Source organism: Balaenoptera borealis (genome assembly GCF_965194805.1).
Source record: "Balaenoptera borealis genome assembly, chromosome: 5".
In the NCBI taxonomy this organism is placed as follows: Eukaryota; Metazoa; Chordata; class Mammalia; order Artiodactyla; family Balaenopteridae; genus Balaenoptera; species Balaenoptera borealis.
In genome coordinates, this window is record NC_138862.1 from 55763807 (window position 1) to 55782298 (window position 18492).

General features: G+C 42.4%; 1 protein-coding gene and 1 pseudogene across 2 annotated transcripts in view; one reads left to right on the top strand and one right to left on the bottom strand.

Moving 5' to 3' along the window:
* MYH15 (myosin heavy chain 15) overlaps positions 1–18251 on the bottom strand; it is a 205282-nt gene extending 187031 nt beyond the window's left edge. Inside the window, 2 exon segments of the mRNA XM_082393599.1 lie at positions 1783–1889; positions 6137–18251. Of these exon segments, the coding sequence (XP_082249725.1) occupies positions 1783–1889; positions 6137–6233 (204 nt within the window). The 5' untranslated portion in view covers positions 6234–18251.
* LOC309630035 (pancreatic progenitor cell differentiation and proliferation factor pseudogene) lies at positions 860–1648 on the top strand (annotated as a pseudogene). The gene has a single exon. The product of its transcript is annotated as a pancreatic progenitor cell differentiation and proliferation factor pseudogene (transcript).
* Positions 18252–18492: the final 241 nt, after the last annotated feature.

Below are 18492 nucleotides of genomic sequence, written 5' to 3' on the forward strand. Positions count from 1 at the left end.
GACACCATCAGGAAGGCATATAAGACATCATAAGTGGTAGTTTTTGAGTGGCCTCCAGAATTTTACAATTCAGATGGCAATGCTTTAGATCATAAATTGTCTAAATACAAAGATAAGGGCATGAAAAAGACAAACTTTCTTGATAATGATCGTACCTGTTTGTTACAGGATGTGGCTTGTTATGGAGTTGGGAAGGGCAGAATTGGAAGGAGATTGGTGAATTGCATATGGGCAGGAAATCATCTGTAAAATCTATAATGAAGTGTTCAACCAAGTCAGGGCAGAAATAGGGCCCAATTCTCTGCCATGGAGCTGGCAGGCACCTGAGGTCAGTGATGCAGGCAAAGGTTCTGAGAGTAGGCTGTCTGTACAATATTGCCCTGTTGCTCTGAATACCTTGGTGACAGGGAGAAGGGGTTGGGGACTGTTACAGCCTCACTACACATTCTCTCTATGACCCCTCACAGTCTAACTTATGCCCCAACGCTTGACCTAAGCTTCTCTTTCAAAGGTCATAGGTGACCTCCTAATTCTGAAGATCAAGGCTCTCTCCGAGCCCTAAATCTCTTTCTCTAGCATTTGACATTACTGACCATTCTCCCATTTCTCGGATCCTCTGACACTGTTCTATTTTTATTCAGATTATCCCACTCTTTCCTGATCCTACAAACATAGCTTGCTTCACAGTTCCTAAGGTCATTATTTACTCCAAGAGGCACCTTTAAAAAAGAACTTGAAATACGATGGAAGAAGTGGAAAAAGTTGTGCATTCTAGAGTCAATGAGCTTTACCACTGGCAGCCGGTTTACTCTGATTCTTCAATGTTCGTCATTACATCTTTGACAGTTAAGTGGAGGAGCTTCTTAAAGATTAATGAGGGCCCCGCGCGTCTGGGTCGTGGAGCCGTCGGCCGCGGTCTCCTGCGCAGATGGGCTCAGTGGCCTAGCGCCCCGGTCCCCGCCGTCCGTGATCGAGCGCCCAGGCGCGCGAGGGGTCGCCGCCGAGGTTTCCACCAGCCCACAAGCAAGAGCATGGCAGCCATCCCCTCCAGCGGCTCGCTCGTGGCCACCCACGACTACTACCGGCGCCGCCTGGGCTCCACTTCCAGTAACAGCTCCTGCGGAAGTGCCGAGTACCCTGGGGAAGGCATCCCCCGCCACCCCGGTCTCCCCAGAGCTGACCCGGGACACTGGTGGGCTAGCTTCTTTTTCGGGAAGTCCACTCTCCCATTCACGGCCACAGTGTTGGAGTCCCCAGAGCACTCAGAACCAGCCCCGGCCTCCACCGGCATGATCACCTGTGACCTGGCTCGGGAAGCCGTGGGGAAGCAGCAGCCTGGCGGCCAGCCTGGCCAAACCAACTACAGGCCCCCGTCCTGAGTGGCCACCACCGGCTGCCGGGCTTCCTCCCAAGGCGCTAGGCTCATCAGAGCCCCCCCTCCTTCCCCTCCCTGAGAGAGCAGGCTGCAGCCAACAGAAGCAGTTGGGTTTTTAATATCAAAACAGCAAAACACCAAAAAGGAAGTTGAGAGAACTCCACTCTTTACTATCCAAGCCACATGAGAGCCTTCCCGGCACCCCCTACCCTGTGCCTTGCACCAAGTAGAAAATAAACTCCAAGCAGCCAGCTAAAAAAAAAAAAATAATAATGAGTTTTCTAAAGTGTATCAGTGGCATCTCCTACCCCAGGTTTTTAACAAAACAATTGGAGAAAGGACACACCTAATTATTAAATTAAATAGAGAACTTAGTCACCAATGGGCTGAAATAAAGATTTCTTTACCTTTCCATCTGTTGTCTCAACAATTATTCTGCCATCATCTCCACTCCCTTTAATCTCAGCCTCAACATAAGCGTTCTTCACATCATGAATCCAGCATTTCTTCTTCCCTACAGAGGGATAAAAAGTGGATTTTTAACTACAGTCCCTGTAGGAAATGTATATTGGACACTTGCATACTGATGGACATGGTCTCATTTCTGCTAAGTCTGCTTGTTGACCTGGCGTCACCAATATAGGAAGTTGCAAAGTTAGATAAAATCATGAACGCTCACCCTGAAGATAAACCCACATAAGGACTGTTTAGGAGCAAGAAGCGTTTCAGCAAGTGGAGATTGGGAACATTTTGCTACAAGACGGTCACCTGCCAAAACCTTACCCACCCCTCAGTCCCCACACTTACCTCCCACTCACAGCCCCAGGTGCTTGGTGGTTGGCTTGGTGCTCTTACCCTTCCCAGCTCCCCTCCAAAAATCTTCCCTCAGAAACGTCTGGTTGCAACTAAGTGAAAATTTAGGTTAGTGGCCATGTCTGTCTGTCAGGGTTTCTTTAGACCTTACTTTTAACTTTGGAATGAAAGCCTGCTAAGAGAATTATACGGTAGACTTGGAGGGGGGAGAATTGAGGAGAGAGAATATGGATTATTTCTGTCATACAGCATAACTGATTCATATTATTTTTCCCCATATATTATTTTTCTCTCCCCCTGCCTCCTCAACCCCATGTCTCACGCCTTAGCAAAGCAGCCCTCTGCAAAGCATATCAACCAATAAGAGGCTTTGGGTGACACGAGCCAGAATTCCTATGAATGTCTGAGGCAGCTTCTCTTGGCCTCGCTGGGATGCTTCTCAACTCCTCTCCCACCTGAGGCAGATCGCTAGGGAAGATGAATAAGAAAGGGTCTCTTAAAGGAAAGTGAGTCTTACCAGAAGCTCCCAGAAATCCCCATTCACAGCTCCTCAGGTAGATAGGGGGGAGGGGGCAAGGAGAGCATTTGGCTGGAAGAGGGAAAATCTGAGCCCAGGGCTGTGGGGTGCACTGGCGGGTCGTGCCAACTCCATCCCACCTCCCCAACACGTGAGTGACAAAAGCTAGCGAGCCTCAGTGCTGCAAGATGGGCGGCCTCGCCAGACGCTCTCCCCAGAGGTGGACGATAGGACCTGAGGACTGAATGTGGAAGAAGGAGGCGAAGCTGGGCAGCACGCACCCCTCTTCCACCACACTTGTCTCCGAAAAGAATTTCATTGCTCACTACTTTCCTGCCATCACCACCTACACTGTGCTCTCTTTCCCTTTCCCTGGTTACAACCAATTCACCACTCAAACTGCTGGGCGAGAGGATTTTTGTATTCCTATCTGATTGATTTTGCATTTGCTTCTACTTGTTGTTTGCATTTTAAATACTGGTTTTAATTGTACTGATCATTTTGGGTTTTTTGCAAAAGCTAATTTGGCTTTGTGTTATGTCTATGAAAATAAGCTTGTTTTTGAAAAGCACCCATTTGCATACATTGTGTGTGCTTAAGGTACTGCATTTTAAACCAAGTGTTATTACTTGAAAGAAACATGGGTACCACCTGGCACAGATTTCCCTTTTGTCATTTTTATTTTTTTTAGAAAAAGAACCTGGGAAGAGAGATTGAGTTGTCCACAGTCACATAGCTAATTAGTGACAGTCATTAGAATAATGACACTAGAAATTAGATCATTTACCTCCTAAATCAGAGCTTTTCCACTAAAGCATTCTTCCTCTATATTATATGCTGAGCTTTTTTCCCTCCAGTTTTTCTCTCAGAAATTATGTTCATCACCTGCCTCATGATTACCTCTTTCTTTTATCACCTCTGGAAACAGTGGGAGAGAAGAATTTTTGGAAGCACTTACCTACCGGAGACTGAGTCCCAGAGAAGGATGGTTCTGAAGATGAAGTAAATAAACTCAGTCAACTTTTAATTCCTTGCATTCTCATGAATAATTGCAAGGATGGAAACATAGACAGCAATGGCTTTGATTCAGGCCACCTGGATTTTAGACCTGGCTTTACTAGTAACAAGATGTAAGGCAATGGCCTCAACTCTTTGGGCCTTAGTTTTCTCATCTGTAAGCTCAGGAGGTTTGTCTCTATGATTTCATAGCTTTAGATGATTAAATATATTTTCCAAAATAAAGGTAACATGTGTTTATTGCAAAAAAGCTTGGGCTTCCCTGGTGGCGCAGTGGTTGAGAATCTGCCTGCCAATGGAGGGGACACGGGTTCGAGCCCTGGTCTGGGAAGATCCCACATGCTACGGAGCGACTAGGCCCGTGAGCCACAATTGCTGAGCCTGCGCGTCTGGAGCCTGTGATCCGCAACAGGATAGGCCGCGATAGTGAGATGCCCGCGCACTGCGATGAAGAGTGGCCCCCACTTCCCGCAACTAGAGAAAGTCCTCGCACAGAAATGAAGACCCAACACAGTCATAAATAAATAAATAAATAAAATTTTTAAAATAAATAAATAAAAAAAAAAAGCTTTAAAAGTAGAGAAATGTGTAAAGAAAAACATTTTAAAATAATCACCCATAATGGAACAACTCAGAGATAACCACTGTTATCTATCTGAAGCATTTTTTTCAAGTTTTTTTTCTATGATATTAATCAAAATTGAAGTAACACTGTATTCAGTTTTGTAGTTATTTTAACTAGATGGTTTACTTGTTCTATAAAAATCATTTACATTTGCCTTGAAATGGTGTTTTGTTTCTATTTCTGAAAGCACACTTCCTCCCTGACACCCAGCAATTCTAGTTTTCTAGGTATCATAGTAATGCACTGTGTTTATTTTTCACATTTATTGTCTTCTTTGATCCTCATGAAGGAAGGCAGGCAGAGAAAGCATATGTTCCCATTTGAAAGATAAGGAAACTGAGCCTCAGTAAGGTAAAGTGATTTGCTCTAATTAGCCAGAAAGCATCAAGAACAGGGAATTTGAACCCAAAACTACTTGCCAAATACTCTTATCACACAGCTTCCATTTGGCCTGAGTTCAAAAAAGCAGACTCCATTGTCTACTAGCCCAGGGGGATGAAAAACTTCTGCTGACTCTCCTCTTTGTGCTGCCAATGTATTTCTATGAGGAAGGATTGTTTGACCAAAAAAAAAAAAAATTAGAAATTATGTGGATTGTTATATTTTAAGGAATTATTTACTGTGCTGATTCTACTAAATGTATCATCCAATTATCTCGAATCCTTTGGCATTTTGATTTTCTCCCTGGCACCACTAGGATCTTGTCCCTCATTATCTAACTACTTGCGATAAGCTTCTGCATGACCAGTTCTGACCTCAGGGATAGTTCTGTTATTGTATTTGATTTGATGGATTATAATTAGCTACTCTAAAATCCAATCACAGTAATGACATCCAATGACTGGAAACTGGGAACTGATCCAGGACTGGTCTATGATGGAAATAGAATGTGCTACCTAACTGGCTTGAATTATAATTGGTCATATTAAAGCCTAATGTTGACTAATTCGGAGTACTAGAAAAACTCTCAGCTGGGGTTTAGGCTGTGCTGTCGAATACTTTTTGGAATTGAGATATATAGGTGGCTTGATGCTGGATCACACTGTGAATCTGACTCTAAGTCTCCAATTAACCAGAATTCAGAAGATGGCCATGCAGCCCAGACATGTAAAGAAAGAGGGGGGGAAATGTAACATTTATTTAGAGATTTTAATGTAGTACTCAGCCTTTATCTTATGGGTAAATCCTCATTAACCTTTGTCCTTGCCTATAACTGCCAAGAAATTATTGAGCAGGGTGAGCAAGTCTCCCAATTATCTTCTGTTTAGTGTTGGCTGAGTGACCCTCCTGACCTAGAAGACAGCCAGAGGGCAAAGTTCCAGCATCAGCAAATCCTGAAGAGGGCCCAGGACAGCTTCTGTTTCTCCCGCCTTCCTGGAGCCTTTTCCTTCATTCTTCCTACCAGTGTACCAACCCCCCTGCAGTCTCAGTTTCAGCCCCCTCACTCTACTCCGCTATTTACCCACATGAAGAGGCTTCTGAGAAAGACTTTATCTGGGGTCATACCTGGGTTGTCTGAATTATAATAGTGCTCCCTTGAAGAGAAAACCTGTTGTAGGGCCAAGTAAGCAGGGCTTGGGCCTGGGTTGCCTCCCAGGCCCTCCTGCTCTTCCTTGCAAACTTCCATCTTTACCCTCCACACCCTGAGCTCCTCAACTGCTCAGTGGTTCATAGAGACAGATTGCACCCCAAGCAAATAAGTTAGGCTCCAGAACTGATGGCTTCTCTCCACTGATCAGAGAGCTGCCGCCTGGAAGCAGTAAAATAAAGTGAAGCCAGCAGGCGCCACAAGTCTTGTCATCGAAGGCCGTGGCCTGGTGCAGAAGCAGCTCGGCCTCACTTCTTCGGAGGAAGGCCGCGGCCTCGCCAAGCTCTGACAGGTCCATCCTCCTTTAAAGTGATCCACCAAATCAGGCTGAGGCCTAAACGTGAACTGAAAGGATTCACTCTGCAGAAGACACGTGTAGGAAGGAACCAGGGGAAAGGAGACATCAGGCACTGAAGTGAGAAACTATTCACCACAGATGGACCAACGAGGGTTAAGAGTCTTCTTTTTCACTACCTCTCTGCTGTGTCTCAAGTATATGACAAAACTGTACACAAGGAATCTTACTCTAGCAGGATCAACTTATCCACTAGTCACAGAAGGCCCAGTGCCTAGAGTCTATGATGCTTTTAAGGGCCCACAAAACTATTTTAATTTCTTTTAAAAGCAGAAGAAAAATATGAATATAATCTTAATGATATACAATAATGAAACCAGCCTGGATTCTATTAATCAGTCTTTATACCAATACAGTTGTAAAATGCAATTTTTAATACTTTTTGTGAAGGAAGGGGCCCAGAAGGACAAAAGTGCCTACAGCCCATGAAAGTCATAATGCAACCTTAAAGCACAGAGCTCTGACCTTGGTGGGTGGTGGAATGGGGCAGATTGAGAAATGTCGAGCTGTGGACACCAGGGCCCTTGTAGGAGTGGAGGAAGGGCTTGCAGGTATCTAGGTGCATCCAGGTGGATGGAACATCGTAGGCAGATCAGGGCGGCAAAGAGGGGAATGTTCAGCCTTAGAAAGTAAAGGAATAAAAAGGTGAGTACTGCAGCAGAGATGAATGTCTAGAGCAGATGGTATATGAAACTGCTGGCAGACAGACCTTTAGGAAGCTCTCCTGGGGCAGCACGTGCTGAAGGAGGGAAGCAGGCTGTGCGGTGAACGGAGTGAGTGGGTGTAAGGGGTTTAGCAGCTCAAGCAAGGCAAGTTCCATTCTTGGAGGGACTGAGTTGCTGGGCAAATTATCAGGGCTAAATTTATTGAGCATTCAGTCTATACCAAACACTTATTTTATCTTTAATCTGCACACTTTACATTTGAAAATGAGAAGAAGAAATGAAATCTGGGCTATCATGATCCCAAATGAGAGGTCATTCTCTCCAATTGGACAGAAAAGGTCTTAGGCTTTTTCCTCTTCACTCAAGCTTGCACAGCAAGTCTTCTTAGCCCTATTTTATAGATGAGAAGGTAGAGAAGGACGTTCCAAGGTGACTTAGCTCTGGGACCTCATGACTGAACAGCGCCATGGTCTACCCTGTCCGCAATGAACTGCAATCACGTTCTATTTCATTCGTGGGTGAAAATTAACAAGCCTAATTGTGTATTTTACTGCACTTAATCTATTCTTTGCTTCGTGGTGACTTGGGTGCATCCATAACAGCACCTCTGGGATCTAAGGAGTGTGGTTTAAAGCAAAGACTGATGGTCCAGGACAAGAGTTAATTTTATCTCTGCCAGAAAATAAGCACGTGACTTGTAGGAAATCACTTAATCTCTCTAGGTTCAGTTTCCCTCCCTACACAAGGCAAGTCCCTATAATCTATAGGGACATTTTTCAAGATAGAAGAAAAGTACTCATGAGAAGCACATGAGCCAAAGCCCAGAGATGGGAAAGGGAGTGACATTGCCCAGGAGAAAAAGATAAAATTGACCTTTCTGCAGGTGAGCATTCAGATTTAGGATTTGTAAAAATAATACTTCATAAGTATTTGAATAGTTAAAATGGAGCTAGATGAAGGAAAGCTCTGAGAGTTAGGCAGAGAAACTTCGGAACAGACTATAGGAAACATCGTAGACTCTGGGCAAGGACATGAGGGGAAGCAGTATTTTAGGAAAATGGCTCTGGCAGCATATTCAGGGTGGATTGGAACGGGGAGAAACCATAGTCAGGGAGATAAGTTGTGAGTCTGTATTTGTGAGAGAATTAAACCTTATCCTCCTCCTCTCACTACGTGTGACTTCCTGGTGACTTGTGCTCAATAGACAGTAGAGCTCAGGAAGTGTATTTTGATATGGAAGATATCCATAAATTTGTGTGTGGGCATGTGTGTGCGTGTGTACACATTTCCTGGAAAGATACCTAAGAAACGGGTATGTCTCTGGGGAACAGGATATGGGTGGGAGAAGGAGACAGTTACCCTACACTCTGTACCATTCTGGTCTGTTTCAATTTGTGGCATGTGCATGTACTTTCATATATAACAGATTTTTTAAAGTAGTTCTTATTATAACATCCAAGGATAAAGAGCTCACATCAAGATACAGAGCACACAGCTGTGTAAATCTCTTTCCTAGTCTGGACCACTTAGCATAATTAAAGGTGTAGAAAGCAGCCTTGGATAGGAGGAAACTGCATTGCCAGGAGTATAGCTGTTTGGAGGTAGGTAACTGAGGCCAAGAGGATGACCTACATTAGTACCTCTGAAGTAACTACAAAGTGCAGATTACATGTATCCATTATTCACAGGGTACTTAGGCAACATTACTCTCAGAAAGCTGGCCTCAGACAGAGGCCTTAGATACTTATGCATGTTCGTTGTACAGCCAAACAACTATTACTGTTCTGTTCTAGCACTCACTTTTTCACTTTTTCAGGGATTGAGTAAATAAGTATATAAACCACCATGCTTCCATTTACATCGACATGATAACAATTTCCAGAGTTAAATGTGTCTTGGTTACCTAGTAAAGACAAGGAGTGGGAAGGCCTTATGTGAAAGGGAGGGTTGACATGTGAACTTTTCACCTTGGCCTGGAAAGGCTCATGCTGGTCAGAACCTAGCTGCCCTTGATAGGCGATAAGTTAACTGCCATGTGAGAAGTGACGCCAGCGTGGGTGACCGGCCATTCCAGGTGTCTGGGGACTGAAGCATTTCCCAGGACTTGAGACTTTCAGTGCTCAAATCAGGAAAGTCCCACGCAAGCTGGAACAATTTGGTTACCCTCCTTTTAAGTCTAGAGCATTTAGTTATTTTAAGAATAAAATCTCTAGTTTGGAAATTAGCTATTTTTATGCTGGTTGTATTTTCTGTGGTTCTCTCTCTCTCTCCAGGTATTTTGTCGATAGCTTTTTGAAAATGTCCATTTATTCTCTCATTCAATATGTACAAATTGCCCATGTACAACTGCCCACACTGGGCTTGGGGGCTACAGTAATGGGCAGGATAAATACACTCTTTTCTCTCTTAGAGTAATAGATTGGGACTGGGTTGGACAGGGTCGGGAGAGGGAGTTCCTACCGTCATGAATTATAGCTACACTTCAGGCAAATTTGTAGAGAAAAATCTTCATGCCCCCCCACCCAACCCGGGGAGGCATGGTGCTGGTCATGCAGCAGAGGTCAGAATGAGGGAGCCCAGGGGACGGTGGAAGCCAGGGGAAGAGGTGATTTTGTACAGCCGTGACTCCCAGCTCACCACTCAGCTAAAACCTTAGGAGGGGTGATGATTCTCTTGACACGAGAGGCCTTTTCCTCACACTGTTCTTTCACAGGCTCCTTCTCTCCCCCATCACCCTCTGCCTGCCGCTTCAATGGAAGGGTTCCCATCTTTGGAAATGAACCCTGTGAGTCATTTCCAATTTCTCCTTCTCTCTCATGCCCACATTCAATTGATCACCAAATTCTCTTGATTCTATAATTCTCAGGTTCTTAGCCACTTTTAGCAGACACAGTTTGGAGTGCCCACTGAGCCCACACACTTCTCTGAGAAGTGCCTGCCTTCATCCACAGACAAGGAACAACAAACTGTCATGTCTGTAAGGTGACACTGGTCACTGGCCCAGCTGATTACACCAAGTCTGAGTACCCAATCCAATCAGGGACAATCACGATGTCTTTTCCTGGAAGACAGATTCGAGACTTAGATGCCACTCTCATTCTGGGTCTTTTGCTTGAACTGAGTGATGCAGACTTGGGGGTTGAGGTGGGCATTGTGGTGTGGTCACGTGGTGCCACATGCATGGTAATCAGCAGAAGCATCAACAGACAGGGAATCATAAGAATGAGAAGCAGCCATACAGGGATGAGGAAAGAGAGAGAAAGAGAGATTGCTTGCCTGTGTTCCAAATAGCTTTCCTTGTTACAGACCTCTTGAGACCTAGATTCAATTCCTGCCTTTGGCTTTCATAAAATCTTTCAATAACCTTCCAATAAATCCCTATTCCTTTCCCCTAAACTCAGCTTTAAATGGTCTTAAATGAGTTTCTGGTTTTGCCATCAACATATCCTTAAGGAAGACATTATGTCCCAGTCTCTGTACTAATACAGGTTCTTATTTTATCTCCTAAGATGATGTGAAGATTATATATAAATAAAAGTCAGCACAGTGTCTGGTGCATTGTAAAATTTCAATGTTAACTACTCTTATTACTATTCACAAGCATTTGTTCAAGCTTTGAATGCTAACTTGATTAGTGAATCTGAAATGTGTAAAACTGTAATAGAGGACAATAGCTTGGGGAAGTAGGGAGGGGAGATGGAAATTCACAAAGCGGCAGCTGTAGTTGGGTGGATGCAGGTGAAACAACGGGATCATTTACTTGGGCAGTGCTCTATCCTGGGAGGTCACGTTGACTCTAGTCCTCTCACTGATGACCACAGTGAATCCATCACCGGGCAATCTTACCTCTTTCAATCAGGGCCAGACAATACATTTCTGGAGGGAGGAGACACAGAGACTGTCTCCTTTGAAATCCTCATCACCTTGGCATTTTAGTGCTTTTACTGTAAGCAGAAATTCAATCGATGCCTATTAAGTAAATTGTTAAAAGAGTTAAAGTCTTTTCACGTTAGCAACCTCAACAGTTTTCAAGTTGGTTTCATCATAATTGATTAGATTCAATTGAGTTCTTCATCAAGTTAGGTTATTATTCGTGTTTACTTTCAAGGGCTTCCACTGCTGGGAAACCATGATGCAAGTAATAAGAAGAAATAGTAATAATCCTCTGAGTAAACAAACACTAAGAATCTCTTGACAAAGCCTCTTCCATTATTAAAATTGGAGACAAAGTGTCTGAAAACGAGAATGGATTTATCCACATGTCAACAGAGGAAGGGGAGAATTATCAAGCACTTAAATGATTCCCAAAAAGCTGGAACATGTGTCTCAAGGCAGTAAGTGAAATACTTTTACTTACATGGCCCAGTGAACACCACAAATCTAGGGAAATGCTGCAAGATGCTCTTTTTTTTTTTTTTGCGAGATGCTCTTAATTAGGGGCATGACTGGGGAGACAAGTGATGCCGAGATCTAATATTCATGCTGCTGGGATAATCTGTTACGTGCCTCAACTCAGCAAGATTTACTCAGTAGAAAATTGCTAATCGCTTCGTCTTTATGCATAAATCCACCCCCGCTTAACCAGCCATAATACCTACATTTTACATATTTATATGCCGATTAGCTTTCTAAAAAATCAGGGACTTTAAGCAAGTTTATCTCCTTAGGAGAGAAATGTTAAAATATCAAGCTGAATTGAGTTACAAATCAAGCAGATCACACAAATTGTTGATTATTTGGAGCACTCGTTTCAAAGTGTGATGATGATTATGACCCCACATCTCCAGGAGATCCAGTGCACACTCGCCACTCTGCTCCCCTCCTCCTGGTCTCTCCCCAGCCCACCACCTCCATCACGCCACAGAAACTCTTCTTTCTAATGATCTCCTAAAGACAAATCCTAATGGTACTTTTTGGTCTCTAATCCTACTCCCTGGCTCTGGGATAACTTCCTCTTTCTGTTCTCTTCCCCTGTGTCCATTGACTAATCAAAGACCCATCCCCAACTAACATAGTGCTTATCAGTGACATTCCCCTTGAGCTCCCTCCTTCCACTGGTGCCCCTCTCCCAGCTTCTGGGGCCCCTTCTATCCTGTCCGACACCACCTTGCCACCTTGTCTTACTCCTTCTTGTCTCCCCACCTTGGATCAAAACTCTGATTCTCTGTACTCAGCTATTTGCTATTTACCCAAAGAAAAAATTCTGATTAAATTCTGTCATGCATTCATTTTTGAGTATGCCCTCTTAGGCTCTGTGGGTTAAAAGAGCAATAAGACCTCAAGAAGTTCCCATCCTATCTCGGACTGGGCTACAGAGATGTGTATCAGCTCTTAGAAGCCCATATGAGAACTGCTAGGATAGAGCTATACACAGGGTGATACAGGTCATGGAGGCATGACTCTCTCACTTATAATTGTATTTTAAAAATAAAAGTTTGCACTCAAAGGAAAGAATCTCATATGCCCCTGAAATGATACCTGTGGATTCAGTAGCAACACTATTTTATAAGTGCAAATAGTAGTTACCATTTCTGAGGATTTATTGTACACCAGGCACTGGGTTACGTGCTTTACATATATTAACTCTTTTAAATCTCACAGCAGTTCTATGAGGGACATATAAATAACCCACATTTTATAAAGATGCACACTTGGAGAGGTAGCAAGTGATGTCTCTGGTTTGGAATCTGGATACATGAAAGTCATCCTTGATTCCTATTTCTCCCTTCACCTTCATATCCAATCATTTGCCAAGCTCTGCTGACTCTTTATCTAAATATCGATCAGAACCATCCATGTTTTTCTATTATTTCCCCACCAGCACCTTGATCAAGGCCATTATCATTTCTCTCTTGGCTTGTGACTTTACTCTCTGAATTGGTATCTTGACAGCAGCCAATCCAGAGTGAGTCTGCGTATACAGAAACACAATCATATTACTATCTTATTTAAAACCTTTCTATGTTTGTTACTAGAGATAAAGTCCAAAATGTTAACAGGGCCTGCAGAGCCCTCCACCCTCTGGCCTGCCCAGCGTCCCCACCCTGTCTCCCTTACTCTCATTGCAGACTTGACCTGGCTGGTGCATTCCTGGTGAGCTCCAAGAGTGTCTCTGACCTCTGGACATTCACACATGAGGTGACTTCTGGCTGGAACCTTCAGTCCTACCCCTCCCCCTCTGGCTAGTTCCTCTTTACCCTTTGGATCTCCATTAAGCAACCTTTCTAAAGGAAGGTGTTCTCTGGGCTGTGTCCCTCTTAGATGTGTTCTTAGATCCCTTTACTACGTGTATCATGGTACTCTTCATTCTATATTGTTACTATTATTTAATTGTCTAGCTTCTTAACTAAATGTAAGCGATCTTAGGGCAGGGACTAGGTCTGCTCCATTCAGAGCAGACTCCAGTCATTTGCACAGAGTAGGGCCTTAATAAACGCTTAGGGAATGAACCAACAAGCAAATTAGACCCATCAGTCTGACTCCTCAGTTCACACTCCTAAGTGTGATGCTGTACAGTATCCCTGCTGAACTCCAGCTTAGGAGGGATCATGTCCGTGGTTAGAAAAGCATCACTACCCCATTCTCTACTTTGGATGAGAAATGAAAATCTAGGTCTATGGTTAAAAGGAGTATGATGAAGATAAAAGTCAATGGTTGGTTATATCAAGAAAACTGAACTTGCAGGGAAAGGTTTAAATAAGTAGCTTATTTTTTAAAGAAAAGCATTTGTTAAGAAATCTGTATTGTATTATTCCAAGATTTTTGAATCCATGGAATTCTAGAACTAAAAGTTATTTATTCTTAGCTATCTTAGTGCTCCATAATTTATAGGTGAGCATAAAAGGTACCAGCAAATAAACAATTGTCCCAAGTTTACCAGGCAATGACAGCGGAGCCAGGCTGAAAGTATGGACAGTTTTGAGCAGAGTTTAGAAAAAAGTACTCATGATAGATCTATGAAGAGGAGCTGAAGAAAACTAAGATTAGGGGCTGTATCTTTGTGCTTCAGAGTTGAAGGCAAGTATATTCTCCCATAATACACTAGTTATAACCACACTCAGAGAGTAAATATTAGATAGAATAGAACATTGTCACGATCTAGTAAAATATTCCTTATGGTCAGTGACCCATAATCGGCATAACAGCTTAACACCTAGTTTAGAATTGCTGGTGCTATTATTCAGCCCAAATGATATGCATTAAATATTTTAGTAATTCTTAAAGGTGATGTATAATATAAATCAAAGGTATTATTTGTATTATTCTCATTGATTTTGTATTTTTCTAAATAATATGATCTTAATCCAGGATAATTATATGAGTGTTGACTAAGTACAGTTATAATCAACATCTTCACATGATAGATATTCAAAGATATACTCCTCTAAAATAAAACTGGAGTATTATGTATTCTAGTTCAATTAAATTAAACAAATACTTTTTGAACACCCAATAAGTGCCAAAAATTGGCAAAATACTAGGGATACCTGAATAATTAATACATGGCTTCTGCTCTCAAACTTTAAGTCTAGTAGGAGATAAGACTTGTCAACAAATTGTTTCCAGCATAAGTGCAATAAGGGACATACACTTGCTAAGAGATTATAATGAAAATAAAACAAATTGTTAAAATTCTTACCTCAGAAGGATTCCATTCAATAAACACATTGGGTTTTTTTTTTTTCTTAAAATATTTCATTTCATGTAATGAATAACCCCCAAGGTAAAAATATTGGTAAAAATAGCAAATTGTCTTTCATACCCGTCATTCAATGTACTGGTGGAAAACAGAGAGATAAAAACCTACCTTGCAGAGAGCAAAGGAAATGAGTAGACCAGTGCTGAATCAAGACTTTATACACTTTTGTAAAGGTCAATAGTGACAACTTCAGACAATTTTGCCACTGTTTCTAAATTTGTCTACTGGTTTTTGAGAAGTTGAACCCATGGATCTGGATTTGGCACCCAACATGTCTCTGAAGCAAGGGTGTAGGATGCCAGAAAACTATTCCATTTCTATAACCAAAATCCGCAGACTAATTTAACTCATTCTTTAAATGCTTGCTGCATAATAGGATTAGACAATATTAATAAGAGAAGCAGCAACACCCCTTCTGGTGACATCAATTTTGGAGTCTTGGGGTCTAATGCTATCTCTCCCAGTGATTTTGAACAATCAAGTTAAGGGTCTCAACATTTTCCACATTGGCAAGTTAACAGTTAACAATAGTTGTCTACTATTTATTTAGGCCATTCTAACAATACTAAGAAAGAACACATATTAATGATTTACTATGTTCCAAGCACTGTTCTAAGCACTTTGCATATATGAATTCATATAACAACACTAAAAAGTAGGACTTTATTATTCCCACTTTACAAACGAGAAAATAGAGGCAGGGGTGATAAGTTAATAATTTTTGGAGACAAGATTTGAGCCTAGAATTTGGGGCTTCAAAATCTATTCTTGTAACCATTATGATATACAATTATTCACTCATAATTCTGACAGTGTTCTTTAATATCTTCCCCCAAAAAGTGTAATTCTAGAAAGTGTCCTTTCTAGCTAAGGAAATATATTGCTATCTTCTTCTTCCAATTGCCAGGACATTTTCTTTCGCTGCAGTCGCTAGGTAAAGCAAACAGCTGATTGCTATAAAGCTAAAAACAGCTAGACAAAGCCCTTGGCTTTGAATCACTTTTCCAGGACTTGAAAGCCTTTTGCGAAACCTGAAAATGTCTCCCCGGAGCAAAGGAGTTTCTGAACTATGTTTAAAGTAACTTGGGAAGCGATGTAAAAATGTGGAATTGTCTGAGGTTATAGGAAACAGCTCATGCAATCAGTTCTCAGCACTGTTGGGCCAGTTCTGCATAACCCTTCACCCAAACCAATTAATTCACCATTTTCCATAGAGGAAAAAAAGAAGAGAGTCGAGAGACACCTATGCTGAAGCCTATGACAGCAGTGTTACGGGCAGAAATGGGCTAGTAATAAATGCCGAAGCAAGTACTGCATAATTATAGCTAATCAGTTATGCTAAAGTGAGCCAATATGGCAGCCTAATTGAGATGATCCTTGTTGCTTCTTACAGGAATGCAATTTAATTAGAATGAGTTCACTGACAGCAGTAACCTCACAGAATCCCAGGCAATATGAGATGAGCAAGAGAAATATCACCCTGGCTGGCTTTCAGTCTGTAGGAAATGGACATTGAAGCTGTCTACTTGGCCTATGGGAGACTGCAAGTCGTTTTTCCTGTGTGTTTAGGGCTTGAGAAAACGGGTGTGTTGTTGTGTTTGGACATTTAAAGAAGAATCAATCCAGATAAAGCAGACAAAACAGTTTAACGTGCATTTCACGGAGCTCTGAGGTTTCAAAATTCCAAAAGCAGAAGAAACTAACCAGATTGGATTTTCAGAGGGGTCTAATTTGGAATAAATAAGAGGCAGCTATTAAGAGTAATAAACCTGTTTCCATTGTGAATAGTCAGGAGGAGAGACATGTTCCTGTAGACTCTGAGGGCAGCTGGTGGGGAGCAAGAGGAGGTGCACATGCTGAGGGAGAGGGAATGTTTTGGTTCAGTCTATTGAAAAAAAAAATCCCAAGAAAAGGCAGGATCAGGGGGCTGCTGATGTCGCCTAGCTGGCATTTGGTAGCTGACCAACCTACAGGGTAGATAGGCAAGATAGCTCTGGAGATTAAAATGTGGCCTCTGACATCTTATGATAATTCCAGGAGAGTGAGGCAGGGTTACTCATTCTCTGGCTTACATAGAGAATGGGGATCAAAACAAAAGCCTTCTTGTAAAGTTGTGTCTTAAAAAAATAAAACAGGTGAGAGCTAAATTTTGTCAACAGCTGCTATATTCAAATGATCAAATCCCGCACATAACTGACTGGACAATAATACTAAAGTAACTATGTATTCCTAACAGAGAAGCACCTTTGAAGATTTGCTGTATATTGATGACCAGAAGTCATTCTACTTAAAATGTAGTTGATCAAGCACTCTAATACACAGACCCAAAAGTCAAATCTCAAATCTTATTATAATAATTGTGAAGACAAAATGTTTTGCAACATTGACTGCACAGATGTTACTACCATTTGAGAGCCAAATAATTCACATGATGTTGCTTTGAATCACAATTTATTACAAGTTATTCTTTCTGTTTTTAACTTAGATGGAAGGGTCAATATCATAAAAGATGTTAGAGTATGTTAGTGAATGGAGGAAGGGAGAGAGGAGTTTGCTGCAGATTTAAAAGAAGGAAAAAAACAGAACTATCAAATCCTCTCCCTTCCAGGGTGCCCATCTTTTTCCCCTCCCAACTCTATCGGTGCGATTTGAGGATGAGCACATTTGTCAAAGGACTTGATGTGTGGATGTAAAGTGATGCTTTCATGTTTGTTAGAAAATAAGATCATAAGTTTATGAGGAGGATAATTATTAGAGAAGTGTGTGGTATTTAAATGAGAATGAGTTACAAAAGTATCATAGTATATTTAAAAATTACTCGATGCATTTAAGAATAGTGGCTATCTCTGTGTAGTCGGATTATGGATTCTTTAAAAAATTATTTTGCATCTCTATGTTTTCTTTTTTTTTTTAATTAATCTATTTAATTAATTTATTTTTGGCTGCATTGGGTCTTCGTTGTGGTGCACTGGCTTCTTGTTGCAGTGGCTTCTCTTGTTGCAGAGCCCGGGATCTAGGTGCCCGGGCTTCAGGAGTTGTGGCTCACGGGCTCTGGAGCGCAGGCTCAGTAGTTGTGGCGCACGGGCTTAGTTGCTCCGCGGCATGTGGGATCTTCCAGGACCAGGGCTCGAACCCATGTTCCCTGCATTGGCAGGCGGATTCTTAACCACTGCACCACCAGGGAAGCCCTATATTTTCTCATCTATAATAAACATGCATTTTTTTTATATCTTTATTGGAGTATAATTGCTTTACAATGGTGTGTTAGTTTCTGTTGTACAACAAAGTGAATCAGCTATAAGTATATACATATATCCCCATACGCCCTCTCTCTTGAGCCTCCCTCCCATCTTCCCTATCCCACCCCTCTAGGTCGTCACAAAGCATCGAATTGATCTCCCTGTGCTATGTAGCTACTTCCCACTAGCCGTCCATTTTATATTTGGTAGTGTATATATGTCAATGCCACTCTCTCACTTCGTCCCAACTTACCCTCCCCTACCTGTGTCCTCAAGTCCGTTCTCTACAACTGTGTCTTTATTCCTGCCCTGCCACTAGGTTCATCAGTATAAACATGCATTTTTGTGTAATAAAAAATTATCTGAGGGCTTCCCTGGTGGCGCAGTGATTGAGAGTCCGCCTGCCGATGCAGGGGACACCGGTTCGAGCCCTGGTCTGGGAGGATCCCACATGCCGTGGAGCAGCTGGGCCCGTGGCCACAATTACTGAGCCTGCGCGTCTGGAGCCTGTGCTCCGCAACAAGGGAGGCCGCGTTGGTGGGAGGCCCGCGCACCGCGATGAAGAGTGGCCCCCACTTGCCACAACTGGAGGAAGCCCT